The sequence below is a fragment of the Stegostoma tigrinum genome, chromosome 22 (assembly GCF_030684315.1).
Source record: "Stegostoma tigrinum isolate sSteTig4 chromosome 22, sSteTig4.hap1, whole genome shotgun sequence".
Taxonomy (NCBI): Eukaryota; Metazoa; Chordata; class Chondrichthyes; order Orectolobiformes; family Stegostomatidae; genus Stegostoma; species Stegostoma tigrinum.
This window is the reverse complement of record NC_081375.1, coordinates 7,451,120-7,471,599: the sequence shown is the minus strand read 5'-3', so window position 1 is coordinate 7,471,599 and position 20,480 is coordinate 7,451,120. Positions and strand designations below refer to the sequence as shown.

Below are 20,480 nucleotides of genomic sequence, written 5' to 3'. Positions count from 1 at the left end.
TTTCCTTTACTCATTCATGGGATGAGGGCATCACATGTAGACCAGACCAGGTAAGGATGGCAGTTTCCTTCCCTAGAGGGCATTAGTGAACCAGATGGGTTTTTCCAACAATCGACAATGGATTCACGGTCATCATTAGATTCTTAATTCCAGACATTTATTAAATTCAAATTCCACCATCTGCTGTGGCAGGATTTGATATAGACATGCCAAGTTGACTGGGCAAAAAAACTTGGCAGATGGTAAACAATGTGGGGAATTGTGAGGTTGTGCAGTTTGGCAGGAAGAATACAAGAGCTAAATATTATTTAGTTTGAGAAAAAACTACAGAAAATTACAGACGAGAGAGATTTCAAAGTCTTCATCCATAAATTACAAAAAGCCTGCGTTACAAATTCAGCCAGATGAGGGAAGGGAAATGAAATATAGGGAAATTCTGCTATAACTATACAGGGCACTAGTCAGACCACAGCTAGAATACTATCAACACTTTTACGCCACTCATTTAAGGGGATTGGAGGTCAGTCATCTCAGCTCCAGGACATCTCTGCAGGGATTCCTCAGGGTAGTGCCTAGGCCCAAACATCTTCAGCTGCTTCATCAATGACCTTCGCTCCATCATAAGGTCAGAAGTGGGAATGTTCGCCGATGATTGCACAATGTTCAGCACCAAATGCAACCCCTGAGATACTGAAGCAGTCCGTGTTCAAACGCAACAAGATCTGGACAATATCCAGGCTTAGGCTGACAAATGGCAAGTAATGTTCATGCCACACAAATGCCAGGCAATGACCATCACCAATAAGAGACAATCTAACCACTGCCCTTGACATTCAATAGCCTTACTAGCACTAAATCCCCAATTATCAACACTCACCATTTAAACACAGTGATTACAAGAGCAGGTCAAAGCTAGGAATACTGCAGCAAGTAACAGATCTCCTGACTTTCCAAAGCCTGTCCACCATCTACAGGGCACAAGTCAGGAATGTGATGGAATACTCTCTGTTTGCACGGATGAGTGCAGCCTCAACAACACTCAAGAAGCTTGACACCATCCTGGACAAAGCAGCTCACTTGATTGGCACCACTTCCCCTAGCATCTACTCCTCCACCGTTGACACTCAGTAGCAGCAGTGTGTACTATCTAAAAGATGTACTGCAGAAATTCACCAGAGATCCTTAGTCAGCACCTTCCAAACCCTCCACTTCTGTCTAGAAGGACAAGAGCAGCAGATACATGGGAACACCACAACCTTTGAGTTCCCCTCCAAAACACTCACCATCCTGAGTTGGAAATAGATCACCATTCCTTCAGTGTCGCTGGGTCAAAATCCTGGAATTCCCTCTCTAAGGGCACTGTGGGTCAACTCATAGCAGGTGGACTGCAGCAGTTTGAGAAGGCAGCTCACCCCCACCTTCTCAAGGGCAACCATGCACAGGCAATAACTGCTGATCCAGCCAGTGGCCTTCATGTCCCATGAGGGCATAAAAACAAGTTCAGAGAAGACTGGCAGGTCAGTACTTTAAAAATAGGAACGAGTATAAAGGGAACAGAACAACGGAGGTGCTACAGGAGTACAGTGGCAGGCATGATTTGGGAGAATTCCAAGACGTTCTACAAGTTATCAAGTGGAGGAGAGTGACCAGGGAAAGAGGAGGACTGACTAGGGACCAATGGGGCAATCTGTGTGTGAAACCACAGGACATTGTGGTGCTAAATGAGTACTTCACATTTGTCTTTGCTTGGGACAAATCCCTAGGTCCGGATGTGTTGTATCTCAGGCTGTTGTGAGAGACAAGGGAGGAAATTTGAGGGCTTTACCCAAATCTTCAATTCCTCTCTGGCCACAGAGAAGATACCAAAGGACTGGATGACAACTAATGTGGCTTCACTTTTCAAGAAGGGAGGTACAGATAAACCAGGGAATTATAGACCAATGGGTCTCACGTCATTGGTAGGGAAACTGTCAGAGAAAATTCTGAAGGAAAGAATTGATCTCCACTTGGAGAGGCATGGTTTGATCAGAGACAGTCAACATGGCTTTTTCAGAGGTAAGCCTATAGATGAGGGTAACGTAGTTGATGTAATTTACAAGGATTTCAGCAAGGCAGTTTTGACAAGATCCCACATGGGAAACTGATAAAAAAAAGGTAAAAGCATTTGGGATTCAGGGGTACTTTACAAGTTGGATCCAAAATTGGCTTAGTGACGGGAGACAGATGGTGGTGATGGAAGTATGACTGGAGACTGGAGTCCAGTGGGGTACCACATTGGCTGATGCATGTACACAGAAGACAGTGATATATAAACGGTATAGTTGAGAATATGGGGAGATGGTAAGTAAGATTGTGGTGACACAAAGATTGGCTGGATGGGCAAGAGTGAGGAAGAAATTATTAAGTTACAGGAGGATATAAACGGATGAGTCAGATGGGCAGACTAGTGGCAGATAGAATTTAATCCTGATAGGCGTGAGTATGGTACAAAACTCAATAAATGGCAGGACAGTAAGGACTCCCTCAGCGCTGACCCTCCAACAATGCCACACTTCCTCAGCACTGACCCTCCAACAATGCCACACTTCCTCAGCACTGACCCTCCGACAGGGCGGCGCTCCCTCAGCACTGACCCTCCAACAATGCCACACTTCCTCAGCACTGACCCTCCGACAGTGCGGCGCTCCCTCAGCACTGACCCTCCAACAATGCCACACTCCCTCAGCACTGACCCTCCAACAATGCCACACTTCCTCAGCACTGACCCTCCGACAGTGCGGCGCTCCCTCAGCACTGACCCTCCGACAGTGCCCACTCCCTCAGCACTGACCCTCCGACAGTGCGGCACTCCCTCAGCACTGACCCTCCAACAGTGCCACACTTCCTCAGCACTGACCCTCTGACAGTGTGGCGCTCCCTCAGCACTGACCCTCTGTCAGTGTGGCGCTCCCTCAGTAAGCTCTCTGAGAATTTCCATCAAGATTGTTGGTCCAGTTAGAGACCTCACAGGGCTGATGTAAATGATGTGCTATTGAGTGAAGATGAGTAAGTTTGGACAGACCTTTGAGAACCAGAGGAAGTCCTGCGTCAACAATCCAGAACAGGAATCGTCTATTTCCATCATTGGGATCTGATCTTCGTTTGTGACCAGGACATTGCCCTTATGGTGGAAGATGACAGCTATGTACATTCCTCTTGGAAAGACAGGAGAGAGATAGTGGTCAGAGAGTGTCAAATGTTCACAGACCCCTCCAAACCTTGACTCACTCCCCCCACCATTAGAATCTGTCCTCTCTGGGGGATGGGGATAGATGGCTGTGAAGGTGGATTGGGCCTGTCAGGCGGATGGGGCAGGGGTCAGTGAAGGTGGAATGGGTCTGTCGGGGGATGGGGAAGGGGTTAGGAGGGTGAAAGTCAGGGAAGGGGGTTGGGAAGTGACGGTCAGAGGAATGGGGTTGGGCCTGTTCCATTCCTAGTGCTTTGAGTTTGGCTTAGAGATTTTCTTTGCACTCCCCTCTGCCTCGTCATTTTACCCAATGATTATGGACAGAAACCTTTTTAATGTTTTCACAAACTTGCTGGAGGAATGAAAGAGATGTTTCAGACTTCGTGACACTGACGGCTTTCGGCAGGAATTCTGAAACTTCATGCTTTCTAAAAGAGAAAAGAAACATGTTTTTGTAAAAGTGTGGGATTGAGATTTGCTTTGTTGTAGTCACATGTATCTAAGTACAGCAAAGAGCTTTGTTTGTGGGCAATAGGGGTGAATCACAGCAAAAAAGGGAATACAGATCATAGACAGAGCAAGGCATACAGATTACAACTGCACAAAGCAAAATCAACATTCTTTGATGTTAGAAAGTTCATTCAGCAGCCTAATAACAGCAGGGGACAAACGGTTCTTGAACCTGTTGGTGTGTGTGGTCAAGCTTCTGTATCTTCTGCCTGATAGAAGAGGTTATAGAAGAAAGCCTTGTGGAATTAATGTCAGCTGAGTGCTCTGTCCAACAATTAACTCCTCCTCATTTACCAAAAAAGGAACCAGATTTGTTCCTCAGCTAATTAGTTCAAGAATGTTTGTGTGTGCATATGTTTTTGTTTTCTTTACTCTCAGGACGGGCCAGCATATCTACTTGTTTAGGCAACAGGCGAAAGTCAATCACATTGCTGTGGGTCTGGAGTCACGTGTATGCTAAATCAGGTAAGGATGGCAGATACCTTTCCTAAAGGATATAATGAACCTGATGGGTTTTACATAGTCAACAATGGTCACCAGCAGATTCTTAATTCCAGATTCCTTACTGAATTCAAATTCCATCCTCTGCCATGGCAGGATTTGAGCTTGGTGCCCAGACCATTAGCTCATATTCTGGGTTAACAGTCTAGTGACAATACCACGAGGCAACTAGCATGTCTGTGAGTGAGGGCCTGTGCGTATGTGTCTGTCTGCATCGACAAATGTGTCTGTGACTCTGTGCATGCCTGTGTCTTGATGTCCAATTGTGTCATGTCTGTTGGTGTGTGTGTGTGTGTGTGTGTGTGTGTGTGTGTGTGTGTGTGTGTGTGTGTGTATGTCTGTGTGCGTACGTCAGGGCTTCGTGTGTGTGTGTGTGTGGGGGGGGAGCGGGGCTGAGGGGAGGGCTGTGTATGGGAGAGGAACAGGTGTTTGTGTGTGTGTGGATGGAGAGGTATGTGTGTGTATGTGTATGTATGCATGTGGTGGGGGGAGGGGTGTGTGTGTGGGGAAGGGTGTACACGTGTGTGTGGGGGGAGGGTGTATGTGGGGAGTGGAGGGGTGTGTGTGTGTGTCTGTGTGTTTATATGTGTGTGTGTGTATATGTGTGTGTGTGTGTGTTTGTGAATGTGTGTGTCTGTGTGTGCGTTCACTCACACTCACTGGGCGCTGATACTGTTACACTCCATGGGCACTGACGCCCTCACACTCGCTGGGCAGTGAAACACTCACACTCACTGCACATTAACACTCTCACACTAACTGGGCACTGATACACTTCCTCTCAGTGGACACTGATACTCTCACACTGACCTTTGTTGTTGTAATTCTCATGTTCCGCTCGCGCACGCTTCAGCAAGAGTTCCAGCTGTTGTGTTTGATCCCTGAACCTCGCCTCCCTTCCATCAAGCTCTTTCCAATCTCAAAAATAAACAGAAGCAGGTTGAAAGGGTATTCCACAGTGTCCCCCCCCCCTCTCCAATAACCCCAACACCCCCAGAAGGGCAAGTACAAACACTGCACACAGCCCTGTCTTCTTCACATTCCTGCTTGGTCTTCATTCTGATGCTTTTAGACCAAATTCCATTGCAACAAATTTTAGTTTTGGAAAGTTTTGCTCTGTTACCTGAGCAGTGAACGACAAAACAATGAGAACTAATCATCTGACTGACAAAATCACATCTCAGTTCATGCAATCCACAACTCACGTTACAGACAATATTGCTTCATTTGATTAAAAACCAAAAGAACTGCGGATGCTCTAAACCAGGAACAAAACAGAAATTGCTGGAAAAGATCAGCAGGCCTGGCAGCATCTGTGAAGAAAAAAATCAGAACTAATGTTTCGGGTCCGGTGACCCTTCCTCAGAACTGAGGACGGGTCAAACGTTAACTCTGATTCTTTTCATCACAGATGCTGCCAGGCTGCTGAGGTTTTCCAGCAACTTCTGCTTTTATTGATAACAAGGTGTAGAGCTGGATGAACACAGGGGGCCAAGCAACATCAGAGGAACAGGAAAGCTGACATTTCGGATCGAGACCCTTCTTCAGAAATGGGGGAGGGGAAGGGGATTCTGAAATAAATAGAGACAAAGGAGAAGGTGGATAGAAGATGGATAAAGGAGATGATAGGATGAGAGGAGACAGACAGGTCAAACAGGCAGGGTTGGAGCCAGTGAAGGTGTGTGTAGGTGGGGAGTTAGGGAAGGGATAGGTCAGTCCAGGGAGGACGGACAGGTCAAGGAGGTGGGATAAGGTTAGTGGGTAGGTGATGGGGTCGGGGCTTGAGGTGGGAGGAATGGTTAGAGAGGCGGGAACGAGCTGGGCTGGTTTTGGGATGCAGTCGGGGGAGGGGAGGTTTTGAAGCTTGTGAAGTCCACATTGATAGCCTTGCACTGCCATCCCCCATTCCCAATTCCTTCACCTCCACCGCATCTTCTCCCGAGATGAAGCATTCCACACCCATACATCCCTGATGTCCTCATTTTTCAAGGACAGCAACTTCCTCTACACAGTGGTCGAAAATGCCCTCGACCATGTCTCTCGCATTTCCCGCAACTCATCCCTCACACCCCCATCCGCAATAATAACTAAAACAGAATCCCCCTCGTCCTCATATACCAACCCACCAACCTCCGAATCCAACGCATCATCCTCCGATACTTCTGCCATCTGCGATCTGACCCCACCACCAAAGACATTTTTTCCTCCCCACCCTTATCTGCTTTCCGGAGGGACAGCTCTCTCTGTAACTCCCTTGCCCGCTCCACACTCCGGTCCAGCCCCACCACCCCTGGGACCTTTCCCTGCAACCGCAGGAAGTGCTACACCTGCCCCTACTCCTCACCCCTATCCCAAGCCCAAAGAAGACCTTCCACATCAAACAGATGTTCACTTGCATGTCTGCTAATGTGGTATACTGTATCCGCTGTTCCTGTTGTGGCCTCCTCTACATCAGGGAAACCAAGTGGAGGCTTGGGGAATGCTTTACGGAACACCTACGCTTGGTCCGCAACAAACACCTACACCTCCCAGTTGCAAACCACTTCAACTCCCTCTCCCACTCCTCGGACAACATGTCCATCCTAGGCCTCCTGCATTGTCGCAATGAAAGGACGTGAAAGCTGTAGGAACAGCATCTCATATTTCGCTTGGGAACCCTGCAGCCCAATGGTATCAATGTGGACTTCACAAGCTTCAAAATCTCCCCTTCCCTAACTGCAAGTGAATCCAGCCCAGCTCATCCCCACCTCCCTAACCATTTCTCCCACCTCAAGCCCCGCCCACATCTCCTACCTTCTAACTTCATCCCGTCCCCTTGACCTGTTCATCCTCCCTGGACCGACCTATCCCCTACCTAACTCCTCACCTACATTCACGTTTACTGGCTCCACCCCCGCCTTCATGACCTGTCTGTCTCCTCTCCACCTGTCTTCTCCTTTATCCATCTTCTATCCGCCTCCCCCTCTCTCCCTATTTATTTCAGAGTCCCCTTCCCCTCCCCCATTTCTAAAGAAGGGTCTCGACCCGAAATGTCATTCTTCCTGCTCCTCTGATGTGCTTGGCCTGCTGTGTTCATCTAGCTCCACACCTTGTTATCACAGTCTCTCCAGCATCGGCAGTTCCTACTGTCCTCTGCTTTTATTGCTTCATTTGACATGGGCTGGACACAGAGTCATTCAATTAATGTTCACTGCGCATTTGAAGTGCTTTATAAAGGAAGTGCATTTTAAATGTGTAAAGGATTATATTTTTTCAGAAACTAAGAATAAACCTTGTTCATTATGATTTCAAGGATTCACTTACTGGATGGGACAGCGAAGGCTGGCCTGGCAGCCTGTGGGCAACCCCAGCCCTTCATATTGGCAGCTGACACTCGGACATAGTAAACTTGGCCCTGGCATAAAATCAAAAGGATATGTTTAAAACATGGCACACTCTCCACCCTCTCATTGATCCCACCCAGTCAGTCCATCTCCCTGCACAGTTCCTGCACATTCTGTTCCATGAATGAGCTTGCTGACTGTGATGTGATTTGGTATTGCTGGGACAGTTTGAAAAGTGAAGCCCAGGTGAATAACTGTGTATTTACCGTCCTGAGTCCTGTGATTGTACATCTCAGAGTGCTGAGACCCTCCAGTATGAGCTCCCCACAGTCCACTGAGAAATCCATCAAACAGCTCCATTCCACTAGACAACATTAGAAAGAGGAATTTAGTTCCTTCAAAGACATGGTTAGGAAGTAGTTAGAGACATTTGACGATGATATTGGCTCCTCTACCCTACAGTCCTCAGCCTACCCCACTGTTTCACCTCCCCCATACACCCTTGCTGTTTGGCTTTCATTGACGTAAATTACTCACTGGGATGTGGATAAACAGAACATATCATCTCAAACATTACAGAGGATTCAAGACTTGGAAAAGTGGGAAGGAATCAGGGTGGGGGAGGGGAATGGACTTTGGTAAGAGGGAACTTGTCAGACAAGGAGGTGCAGAGTGGATGAAATGGAGGAAGTGTACATTTTAGTAAAAAAACAATGAGCAGAGGCAGTGAATGGTGCAAATTTCTTGGGGGCTGAGGGACAGAAAGCTGAGTATGCTATACAGAAAAACAGAATGTATCTGTGCTGCTGAGACAAGAGAAAAGGCCATTGGAAAGACAGATGGGAGCCTAGGCTTTTGCAACAGTGAGATCAGGCTTCAGTGGCAGTCAATGTGTGAGATTGCTCCTGCAGGAATGCTCCCAGACCAGAATTGCAGGCAGATTCTCATTGAGCATTTTGAGGACAACTGTTTCCAGGGGCAAAGGGGGTTGGTGAGCAGAGGGACACAGATTGCAGGGGTTAGGCAGGTGAACCAGAGGAGATGTCTCCTGGATACTCTGGGTCATTGTGATTGGGAATACACTGCCTGATGGGGAGATGGAAAGTGCTTCAATGGGAACTTTAAAAAAAAGAGCTGGAGAAATGCTGAAAAGAAATAGCTACAGAGAGATATTGGGAAAGAGCAGAGAGTGGTCAAGAAGCCAGTGCAGGCTCAGTGTCCCCACGCTGTCTTATATGATGACACCATGAGCCCAGCAATGTCTGAACTCAGCCGAAAATCTTCCTCACTCTGTGATCACCTCAACTCACTTCCTGTCAGTGGGAATGTCGTATCCAGGTGATGTGACAGAGGCTCAAGCTCAATCCTCAAAAATAATTTTGAATAGATCCTGTCTGAAGGTAGCTGTCTGATATCATTGTCACATTGCGAAAGAGAAGATCCCAGCCACACATCTGGCCAGTGGATGCCTAAGTATGTCAATCATCACAACTGGTCAATAATTTTCTCTGGGAGCGAGAGAGAATCGCGGTTGGTGTGTTGCCTCCCAAGTGACAGGGTCTGTGATGTCTCAGATCGTGTTTTCAGGATCCTTAAGGGGGAGGGGGAGCAGCCCCAAGTTGTGGTCCACATAGGCACCAATGACATAGGTAGGAAAAGGGATGGGGATGTAAGGCAGAAATTCAAGGAGCAAGGGTGGGAGCTAGAGCTGTAAAAAACTGAGTTGTTATCTCTGGTTTGTTACCTGTGCCACGTGCTCGCGAGGTAAGGAATAGGGAGAGAGAGCAGTTGAACATGTGGCTGCAGGGATGGTGCAGGAGGGAAGGATTCAGATACCTGGATAATTGGGGCTCATTCTGGGGTAGGTGGGACCTCTAAAAACAGGATGGTCTACACCTGAACCAGAGGGGTACCAATATCCTGGGGGGCGAAATTTGCTAATGCTCTTTGGGAGAGTTTAAACTAATTCAGCAGGGGGATGGGGACCCGAATTGTAGCTCTAGTGTACAGGAGGTTGAGAGTAGTGAGGTCATGAATAAGGTTGCAAGGTCGCAGGAGTGTGCCGGCAGGCAGGAAGGTGGATGGAAGTGTGTCTACTTCAACGCCAGAAGCATCCGGAATAAGGTGGGTGAACTCGCAGCATGGGTTGGTACCTGGGACTTCGATGTTGTGGCCATCTCGGAGACGTGGATACAGCAGGGACAGGAATGGCTGTTACAGGTTCCAGGGTTTAAATGTTTCAGCAAGATCAGGGAAGGTGGTAAAAGAGGGGGAGGTGTGTCATTATTAGTCAAGAACAGTATTACAGTGGCAGAAGGGACATTTGATGAGGACTCATCTACTGAGGTAGTATGGGCTGAGGGTGGAAACAGGAAAGGAGATGTCACTCCATTGAGAGTTTTCTATAGGCCACTGAAAAGTTCCAGAGATGTAGAGGAAAGGATTGCAAAGATGATTCTGGATAAGAGCGAAAGTAACAGGGTAGTTGTTATGGGGGACTTCAACTTTCCAAATATTGACTTGAAAGTCTATAGTTCGAGCACTTTGGATGGGTCAGTTTTTGCCCAATGTATGCAGGAGGGTTTCCTGACACAGTACGTAGATAGGCCAACAAGAGGCAAGGCCAAGATAATAAAATGTGAGGCTGGATGAACACAGCAGGCCAAGCAGCATCTCAGGAGCACAAAAGCTGACGTTTCGGGCCTAGACCCTGATGATTTCCCATTATCTCAGAGGCAAGGCCACATTGGATTTGGTACTGGGTAATGAACCAGGCCAGGTGTTAGATTTGGAGGTAGGTGAGCACTTTGGTGACAGTGACCGCAATTCGGTTACATTTACTTTAGTGATGGAAAGGGATAGGTATATACTGCAGGCCAAGAGTTACAGCTGGGGCAAAGGCAATTATGAGGCAATTAGGTAAGATTTAGGATGCGTAGAATGGGGAAAGAAACTGCAGGGACTGGGCACAATTGAAATGTGGAACTGGTTCAAGGAACAGCTACTGTGTGTCCTTGATAACTTCATACCTGTCAGGCAGGGAGTAAGTGGTCGAGCGAGGGAACCATGGTTTACTAAAGTAGTTGAATCTCTTGTCAAGAGGAAGGAGAAGGATTATGTAAAGGTGAGGCATGAAGGCTCAGTTAGGGCACTTGAAAGTTACAAGTTAGCCAGGAAGGAGCTAAAGAGTGAGCTAAGAGGAGCCAGGAGGGTACATGAGAAGTCTTTGGCAGGTAGGATCAGGGAAAACCCTAAAGCTTTCTACAGGTATGTCAGGAATAAAAGAATGACTAGTGCAAGATTAGGGCCAGTCAAGGATAGTAGTGGGAAGTTGTGCGTGGAGTCCAAAGAGATCGGAGGGGCGCTAAATGAATATTTCTCGTCAGTATTCACAAAGGAAAGAGCCAATGTTGTGAGGAGAATACTGAGATACAGGCTATTAGACTAGACGGCATTGAAGCTCAAAAGGACGAGGTGTTAGTAATTCTGGAAAATGTGAAAACAGGTAAGTCCCCTGGGCTGGATGGGATTTATCGTCGTATTCTCTGGGAAGCTAGGGAGGAGATTGCAGAGCCTTTGGCTTTGATCTTTATGTTGTCAATGTCTACAGGAATGGTGCCAGAAGACTGGAGGATAGCAAATGTTGTCCCCTTGTTCAAGAAGGGGAGTAGAGACAACCCTGGTAATTACAGAACAGTGAGCCTTACTTCGGCTGTGGGTAAAGTGTTGGAGAGGATTATAAGAGATAGGATTTATAATCATCTAGAAAGGAATAATTTGATTAGGATTAGTCAACACAGTTTTGTGAAGGGAAGGTCGTGCCTCACAAACCTTATTGAGTTCTTTGAGAAGGTGACCAAACAGGTGGATGAGGGTAAAGCGGTTGATGTGGTGTATATGGATTTCAGTAAAGTGTTTGATAAGGTTCCCCACGGTAGGCTATTGCACAAAATACAGAGACATGGGATTGAGGGTGATTTCGCGTTTTGGATCGGAAATTGGCGAGCTGGAAGAAGACAGAGGGTGGTGGTTGATGGGAAATGTTCATCCTGGAGACCAGTTACTAGTGGTGTATCGCAAGGATCTGTTTAGGGGGCACTGCTGTTTGTCATTTTTATAAATGACCTGGGTAAGGGCGGAGAAGGATGGGTTAGTAAATTTGTGGATGACACTAAAGTCAGTGGAGTTGTAGATAGTGCAGAAGAATGTTGCAGGTTAAAGAGGGACATAGATAAACTGCAGAGCTGGTCTCAGAGGTGGCAAATGGAGTTTAATGCGGAACAGTATGAGGTGATTCACTTTGGAAGGAGTCACAGGAATACAGAGTACTGGGCTAATGGTAAGATTCTTGGTAGTGTGGATGAGCAGAGAGATCTCGGTGTCCTCGTGCATAGATCCCTGAAAGTTGCCACTCAGGTTGATAGGGTTGTTAAGAAGGCATATGGTGTGTTAGGTTTTATTGGTAGAGGGATTGAATTTCGAAGCCATGATGTCATGTTGCAGCTGTACAAAACTCTAGTGTAGCCATACTTGGAGTACAGTTCTGGTCACCGCATTTTAGGAGGGATGTGGAAGCATTGGAAAGGGTGCAGAGGAGATTTACCAGGATGTTACCTGGTACAGAGGGAAGGTCTTATGAGGAAAGGCTGAGGTGCTTGAGGTTGTTTTCATTAGATGGAAGAAGGTTAAGGGGTGACTTAATATAGACATACAAGATGATCAGAGGATTAGATAGGGTGGACAGTGAGAGACTTTTTCCTCGGATGGTGATTGCTAGCACGAGGGGACATAGCTTTAAATTAAGGGGTGATAGATATAGGACAGATGTCAGAGGTAGGTTCTTTACTCAGAGAGTAGTAAGGGCACGGAATGCCCTGCCTGCAACAGTAGTAGACGCGCCAAGTTTAAGGGCATTTAAATGGTCATTGGATAAACTTATGGGTGATAATGGAATAGTGCAGGTTAGATGGGCTTTAGATTGGTTTCACAGGTTGGCTCAACATCGAGGGCCGAAGGGCCTGTACTGCGCTGTAACTTCTATGTTCTCTGTTCTATAATAGAAGTGACAATCTGCACACGCTCCTCTCACTGTAATCAGATTCTCCATCATTAAAATCGCACACGTTCTTGCTACAGTGCAACCTTTCTGAATTCTGACACTACTCCTCGAATGTCTCCACCAAAACAGAAACATCAGGGCAACATCTCCTCAAATGTTTCAAACTGCTTCTCTCAGGGATACTACTTGATTTTGGAAGATTCCAGAACAATACTGCTCCTGGCCTAACTTTGAACAACAATAAAACAGCCCAAAAGAACAGAATACAACACAGATGAAGGGTGTGGCACTATCATGATTAACATGAACTGAAAGAACCGTCAGGGCTGCTCAATGACAGTGAGGGAGTGATGGAAAGAGAGAACTACCTTTGTATCTGGTGATCAGAGCAGAATTCACACTCAGCGGCTCCTGGAATGTGACTGTCAGTGAGGTACTGCTCGTCACAGTGAGGCCGACATTAATGGGAGGACCAGGGACCGCTGGAAAACAAAACAACAAAGCTAATATTTTCCAAAATACATTGAGAGCCCAGAATCGGTCAATTAGATTCTAGTCTCACACCTGGGCATTTGTTATTCTATTTATGAACCATCCCGAACCCCTCGATTAGATTCCAGTCTGTAACTCACTCTCAGGGTATCTGTTATTCTATATATAAACCATCCCGAACCCCTCGATTAGATTCCAGTCTGTAACTCACTCTCAGGGTATCTGTTATTCTATATATAAACCATCCCGAACCCCTCGATTAGATTCCAGTCTGTAACTCACTCTCGGGGTATCTGTTATTCTGTATATAAACCATCCCGAACCCCTCGATTAGATTCCAGTCTGTAACTCACTCTCGGGGTATCTGTTATTCTATATATAAACCATCCCGAACCCCTCGATTAGATTCCAGTCTGTAACTCACTCTCGGGGTATCTGTTATTCTATAGATAAACCATCCCGAACCCCTCGATTAGATTCCAGTCTGTAACTCACTCTCGGGGTATCTGTTATTCTGTATATAAACCATCCCGAACCCCTCGATTAGATTCCAGTCTGTAACTCACTCTCGGCGTATCTGTTATTCTGTATATAAACCATCCCGAACCCCTCGATTAGATTCCAGTCTGTAACTCACTCTCGGGGTATTTGTTATTCTATATATAAACCATCCCGAACCCCTCGATTAGATTCCAGTCTGTAACTCACTCTCGGGGTATCTGTTATTCTGTATATAAACCATCCCGAACCCCTCGATTAGATTCCAGTCTGTAACTCACTCTCGGGGTATCTGTTATTCCATATATAAACCATCCCGAACCCCTCGAATAGATTCCAGTCTGTAACTCACTCTCGGGGTATCTGTTATTCCATATATAAACCATCCCGAACCCCTCGATTAGATTCCAGTCTGTAACTCACTCTCGGGGTATTTGTTATTCTATATATAAACCATCCCGAACCCCTCGATTAGATTCCAGTCTGTAACTCACTCTCGGCGTATTTGTTATTCTATATATAAACCATCCCGAACCCCTCGATTAGATTCCAGTCTGTAACTCACTCTCGGGGTATCTGTTATTCTATATATAAACCATCCCGAACCCCTCGATTAGATTCCAGTCTGTAACTCACTCTCGGGGTATCTGTTATTCTATATATAAACCATCCCCAACCCCTCGATTAGATTCCAGTCTGTAACTCACTCTCGGCGTATTTGTTATTCTGTATATAAACCATCCCGAACCCCTCGATTAGATTCCAGTCTGTAACTCACTCTCGGCGTATTTGTTATTCTATATATAAACCATCCCCAACCCCTCGATTAGATTCCAGTCTGTAACTCACTCTCGGGGTATCTGTTATTCTGTATATAAACCATCCCGAACCCCTCGATTAGATTCCAGTCTGTAACTCACTCTCGGGGTATCTGTTATTCTATATATAAACCATCCCGAACCCCTCGATTAGATTCCAGTCTGTAACTCACTCTCGGGGTATCTGTTATTCTATATATAAACCATCCCGAACCCCTCGATTAGATTCCAGTCTGTAACTCACTCTCGGGGTATTTGTTATTCTATATATAAACCATCCTGAACCCCTCGATTAGATTGCAGTCTGTATTTCACTCTCAGGGTATCTGTTATTCTATAGATAAACCATCCCGAACCCCTCGATTAGATTCCAGTCTGTAACTCACTCTCGGGGTATCTGTTATTCTATAGATAAACCATCCCGAACCCCTCGATTAGATTGCAGTCTGTATTTCACTCTCAGGGTATCTGTTATTCTATAGATAAACCATCCCGAACCCCTCGATTAGATTGCAGTCTGTATTTCACTCACTGGTATCTGTTATTCTGTATATAAACCATCCCGAACCCCTCGATCAGATTCCAGTCTGTAACTCACTCTCGGGGATCCATTACCGCTCTGGGGATGAATAGAGTATGGTAACGGATTCTCAATCTGATCTTTCTGTTTGGCAGACTCTTACTTGCAGTTTCAACCTGTGCTTTCATTTGTTTGTACAGCTTGTATCTTGATTCCCAGACTCCACGCTGCTTCTGTTTCTCTGCGCTGTCATGGCTGAGTGTGTTGCTCAGTGTCTCAGAAGACAGGTCATTCAGGAGCCCCTCTGTCTGCTGGATGAGGTTAGTCAGGTGCCTGACTCTGGTCTCCACACTAACAACTATCAACAAAGCAAACAAATCGCATTAGGTTCAACATAAATCAATTCTCATTCGAGGTGTATTTCATGTGGGAAAAGGGTGTCACTGGCTGGATCAGCATTTATTGCCTGTCCCTCGATGCCCTTGAGAAGGGGTGGGAGTGAGCTGCCCTCTTGAATGTTGCAGTCCATGCGCTGTTGGTGGACCCACAATGCCCTTGGGGAGGAAATTGAGGATTTTGACCAAGCAACAGTGAAGGAGCGGCAATATGTTTCGAAGTCAGAGTGGTGAGTGTTGGAGGGGAGCTCGCAAAGGGTGGTGTTCCTGCCCTTGTCCTTCTAAATGGAAGTGATTGTGTGTTTGGAAGCTGCTCTCTGAGGATCTTTGGTGAATTTCTGCAGCGCAACTTGTAGATAGCACACACTGCTGCTACAGAGTGTCGGGGTTGGAGGGAGTGGATGTTTGCGGATATAGTACCAATCAAGTAGGTTGCTTTGTCCTGGGTGGTGTCTGAAGTGTTATTGGGGCTGCCAGGCAGGAGGGCAATATTCCACCACACACCTCTTCAAGTCTTTTAAATATTTTTATTTATTCTTGAACAGTGCTCTATGCCTCAGCCAAGTTCACATATCCCAAATTTGAACACAGCCAGCACCACAATTGTTATTGAAATAAAGAGCTCTGCCGCTATTGCTTCAGTTTTCATGCATCCTTTCTCAAAATGAACAAATTGAAGGAATCACAAGACTCCATGGTCTAAGCAGGAGGACAAATAACAAAGGGATCAACTCACAGTGCGGGTTCTCATTGGCTCCAGCCCTCAGGAGACTCTGAGCAATAGCCACCTGATTGGTCATGATAGCGATGTCCAATGGAGTTAGGCCGTCTCGATTGGGAGCGTTGAGATCCAGCTGTTGTACACTGTACTGACGGAGCAACAACTGCACAGTATCGAGATCCTGCTGCTCGACAGCCTCAAATATCACCTCATTACACTGGCAACCCTAGAAGAGAGCACCAGATACTTGTTATTAACTCGCTAATGTGGCCTTGTCACTGTGTGACTGACCGACCCATTGATAACGTGGCCTTGTCACTGTGTGACTGACCGACCCCTCGATAGTAGGTTATGGAGGTTCATGAAGATGGGAGAAATGCTGCCAATTTACGTGCACCAGCAGGAAGCTCTAACCAAATCAGTGAAGAAATCACGCTCAGAGTGTGAAATGGAGAGGGAAAGGTCACTCTCTCTATCTCTGTCTTTGGTTTTCTCTTTAAAATAACTCCATAAAGGCTGGTATCCCATCACAAAGTCACCCTTTTTTATAGATGATACTGCCTCATGCAGTGCCAGGTGCCAGAATGGCAATATCTGACATACATGCTTTTTATCTGTCAGTCAGGGCTCCTGATCAGACCAAATTAACAGCTCCAATCATGTAAATCCTGTTGTATGAGTTCCAGCTGACTGACCTCGTAACAACACTATATCCATCTCTCTCTCAGTCTGCAGACAGAGGCTGGATCTTTCTCTTGGAGAGCCTTCTAAGGCATATTAGCACTTGGTCACTTTCCTCCAACTTGGCATCCAATATAGGCGGCACGAATGCACATGAGCTCACTTCTTGCACGAGGAGCACCTCAGTAGAATTTCACTCTATTCTTCCGGCGGGGGAGGCATGGAGGTGGCTATTTCCATCATGTCCACCTTGGGTTCTGAGGTATTGATGATGTTTTTGACAGAGAGGGCAAATCCATGGATGCCCAATGGTTCCAAGGGACAGGGCACATTTTGCTCCTGCACCATTTGTGAGTTTGCAGCTTTCATACGGCCCAATTGGTTATTCAGGACTGCTGCACCTACCGAACTTCAACCATGCTTCTTATCCATGCAGGGCTATTCCCGTGGTTCCAGCACCAAATGTTGTCCCCTGAAGGAAACTGTCTGTCTCACTTAGAAGAGTCTTTTGTCTGGCATTGCCATTCCTGATGTTGTTTCACCCTCCCCCCAGGTCTGGAAAGATCAGATTTAACCTGGTGCAGAGTCTTCTCCCCATTAGCACTCCTGCCAGTGCTATCCCTGTAGTTGAGTGCTGGGGTGGCCTATAACCGAACAAGAACGAGGACAGCTTGGTACCTAGCAAGGCTGAAGGCCATTTCTTCAAACCAACTTTCAAAGTTTGGACTGTGCTTTCTCTCAGGCCATTGGATGATGGATGGTATAGAGCTGTCTTTATTTGTTGAATCCCATTTGACTTTAAGAGAAACCAAAATTCCCTGCTGGTAAACAAGCATTTCTGGGAGTCCATGCATTGAAACAGTTGCACACGGGTTTTCTATCATCGTTCCCGTATTTTAGATGCCAACTTAATCTGTAAAGGTTCCCCGGTAGAGGTTCTCAGTTTCGTTGAGGACTTGCGCAAAGTTAAAGGTTGGAGTCTGGATTGAATTTTGTTGAAGACTGGTTCTGCAGACACTGGAGGCCTGTAACCAGCAGTGTGCCACTGGGATGGGTGCTGGACCCACTGTTGTTCATCATTTATATAAACAATTTAGATGAGAATTCAGGGGGTATGGTTAATAAATCAGCTGATGACACCAAGTTTGATAGTATAGTGAATAGTGAAGAAGGTTATTAGGGAATGCAGCAAGATCTTGGTCAACTGGGCCAATGGGCTGAGGATTGGCAGATGGAGTTTAATGTAATTAAATGCAAGGTGTTGCATTTTGGTGGGTCAAACCATGGCAGGACTTACATAGTCAATGGTAGAGCTTTGGGGACTGCTACTGAACAAAGAGATGTAGGGTTACAGTTCATAGCTCCTTGAAAACGGAGTCACAGGTAGACGGGGTGGTGAAGAAAGCTTTCGGCATGTTTACTTTCAGTGATCAGAGCTCTGAGTATAGGAGTTGGGACGTTTTGTTGCAGGATGTTATTAAACTAGAAACAGTGCAGGAAAGATTTACTAGAATGCTACCTGGAGTGGAAGGTTTGAGTTAGAATGAGAGGTTGTATAGGCTGGGACTTTTTTTCCTGGAGCCTAGGAGACTGAGGACTGAACTTATAGAGATCAATAATACCATATGGGGCATAGATAAGGTAGATGGCCAACAGCTTTTCCCCATGGTAGGGCAATCTAAATCTACAGGACATAGGCTCAAGATGAGAAGGGAGAGATCCAAAAGGGTCCAAAGGGCAATTTTTTCACACAGAGGATGGTCAGTGTCTGGAACGGGCTACCAGATGTAGTGGTGGGATCAGGTACAGTTTCTTCATTTAAGAAACATTTGGACATTTACATGGATGGGATAAGTATGGAGGGGTATGAATCAAATACAGGCAAGTGGGATTATTTAAATGGTACAAACTAAGCAGGATAGGTAAGTTTGCCCGAAGGACCTGGTTCCATGCTGTAGGACTCAATGACTAATATGTTCACATTGGTACCAACCTTGATTGGAAACAGATGACCATTTAAACAGAAGTTTATCTTGACTGGTTCTAATTTGAATATTGGTAAGTAATTCAACTGTTCCAAACCAGTTGTAGGTGGACTTTCCAGGGTGAGCGCTTTCCTGGATACCAGCCATTTTTTTCTCAATTCAGACTTTGTGGGACTCTTGCTTTCTCATGTTCACAGGCCAGCAGCAACAACAATGGCGTGCTGGCCAGGATCCTGAAGAAATTTTTAACAATTTGACTGACTCTTGGCTTTGTTTTCTGGTTTTGCAGTAACTGACTGAGGGTCCCTCTGATCAGGATATATCCTGAGTGAGGCTATTTGTTATTAAGTTGTGTAGAGTGTGTGGTTCCTTTAAAAGATAGAGTGCTTTTCTAAGCTTTGAGATTTATACAGAAAACAAAAAATGCCTGTATGTAGCTGAAAATGTAAGCCAGTTCTAAAATCGAAACATGTCTCAATTGGCTGTGTGATTAGAAATCATAGGCGTGTTTTAATGTTTGGGCATGAGCTGGAATCAGCCAATTAATTTAAACCAAGCACTTAGCAACTGAAAAAAATTGAATTTAAAACTGATGGTTTTTACAATCTTGGACCAATGCTATTGTAATAAAATTGATATGTCATCTGAGGTATATAAGGAGAGGGTTTTTGAAAATCAGTGTGAGATTGAATTGCCGCCTCAGAAATAAGCATCTAGCTCTCACAAGAAATCACTAAGCTCTCCAGGAAAGCATCATATTATCCATAAAAGGTACCAGGGCAATTCTAGCTTAGAGCGTTCAAAGAAAAAACATTACTGACTGCTAGTCAGTGGAAGAAAGGTGTTTATGACTTGAGGGACAGTGGAAAAGGCAGGGCATTCCAGAAGACTCATTCTATGTGGACTTCGAACGACTAAATTTTAATTTTTTTTTCTTACAACTTGGGTTATACAAGTGGAACTTGTGTTTATTGGAAAAACGTACCAGTAAAATTCTATTCACCTAGGGGATAGTTGGGAGTTAGGGGGAAATTGTTTGGTTTGTTAGAAGTTCTGCTAATTTGTTCACTGTTTGTGTTGAATAAATAACTTGTTACTTATGAATAGAATATCAGGGATTTTCTTTCATTTAACCCTACCCTATCCATAACATATGTAATTGCCTTGACCCAAGTGGTACCTCCAAGCTCTGTCGGCTTGAACATTATTTTCTTTATTTATTCAGGTAAGGATGGTAGTTTCCTTTCTTGAAGGATAATTGGTGAACCAGATGGGTTTTTCCAACAATCGACATTAAGGGTTAATCGACAATGGATTCTTGGTCATCATTAGACTCTTAACTACACAATTTACTAAATTCAAATTCCATCATCTGCCTTGGCAGGATTCAAACCCAGGTCCCCAGAATGTTATCTGGGTCTCTATATTAACAGTGCAGTGATAATACCATTAGGCCATCGCCTCCTCTAAGCTAGCAGCAAAACAACACAACAAACTTTCCTCAGTATCAGTACACTCGGACGATGAAGGCCAACAGTTTAACTGGGACAACATAACTATAGTAACCCAAGCCAAACATGGATATGCACAGGAATTCCTACAGGCATAGTTCTCAATCCATAAGGCAATCAACAAACATATAGAATTGGAACCTATCTACAAACCCATACAGAGCAAAAGTGTTCCACAGGGCTCTGTCCTTGAGCCTCTACTGTTTGTAATTTTTATTAATGACTTGGATGAGGGGATTG

The 20,480-nt window shown here is 45.5% G+C and overlaps 1 protein-coding gene across 1 annotated transcript in view; it reads right to left on the bottom strand.

Moving 5' to 3' along the window:
- ankfn1 (ankyrin repeat and fibronectin type III domain containing 1) overlaps nt 1–20,480 on the bottom strand; it is a 124,733-nt gene that overhangs the window by 38,665 nt on the left and 65,588 nt on the right. Inside the window, exons 4-11 of the mRNA XM_059653543.1 lie at nt 16,079–16,289; nt 15,111–15,305; nt 12,988–13,101; nt 7,827–7,924; nt 7,541–7,631; nt 5,048–5,155; nt 3,555–3,654; nt 3,062–3,194 (exon numbers count right to left, since the gene is read on the bottom strand). Coding sequence (XP_059509526.1) covers nt 3,062–3,194; nt 3,555–3,654; nt 5,048–5,155; nt 7,541–7,631; nt 7,827–7,924; nt 12,988–13,101; nt 15,111–15,305; nt 16,079–16,289 — 1,050 coding nt within the window. The remainder of the gene's footprint in view (nt 1–3,061; nt 3,195–3,554; nt 3,655–5,047; nt 5,156–7,540; nt 7,632–7,826; nt 7,925–12,987; nt 13,102–15,110; nt 15,306–16,078; nt 16,290–20,480) is intronic.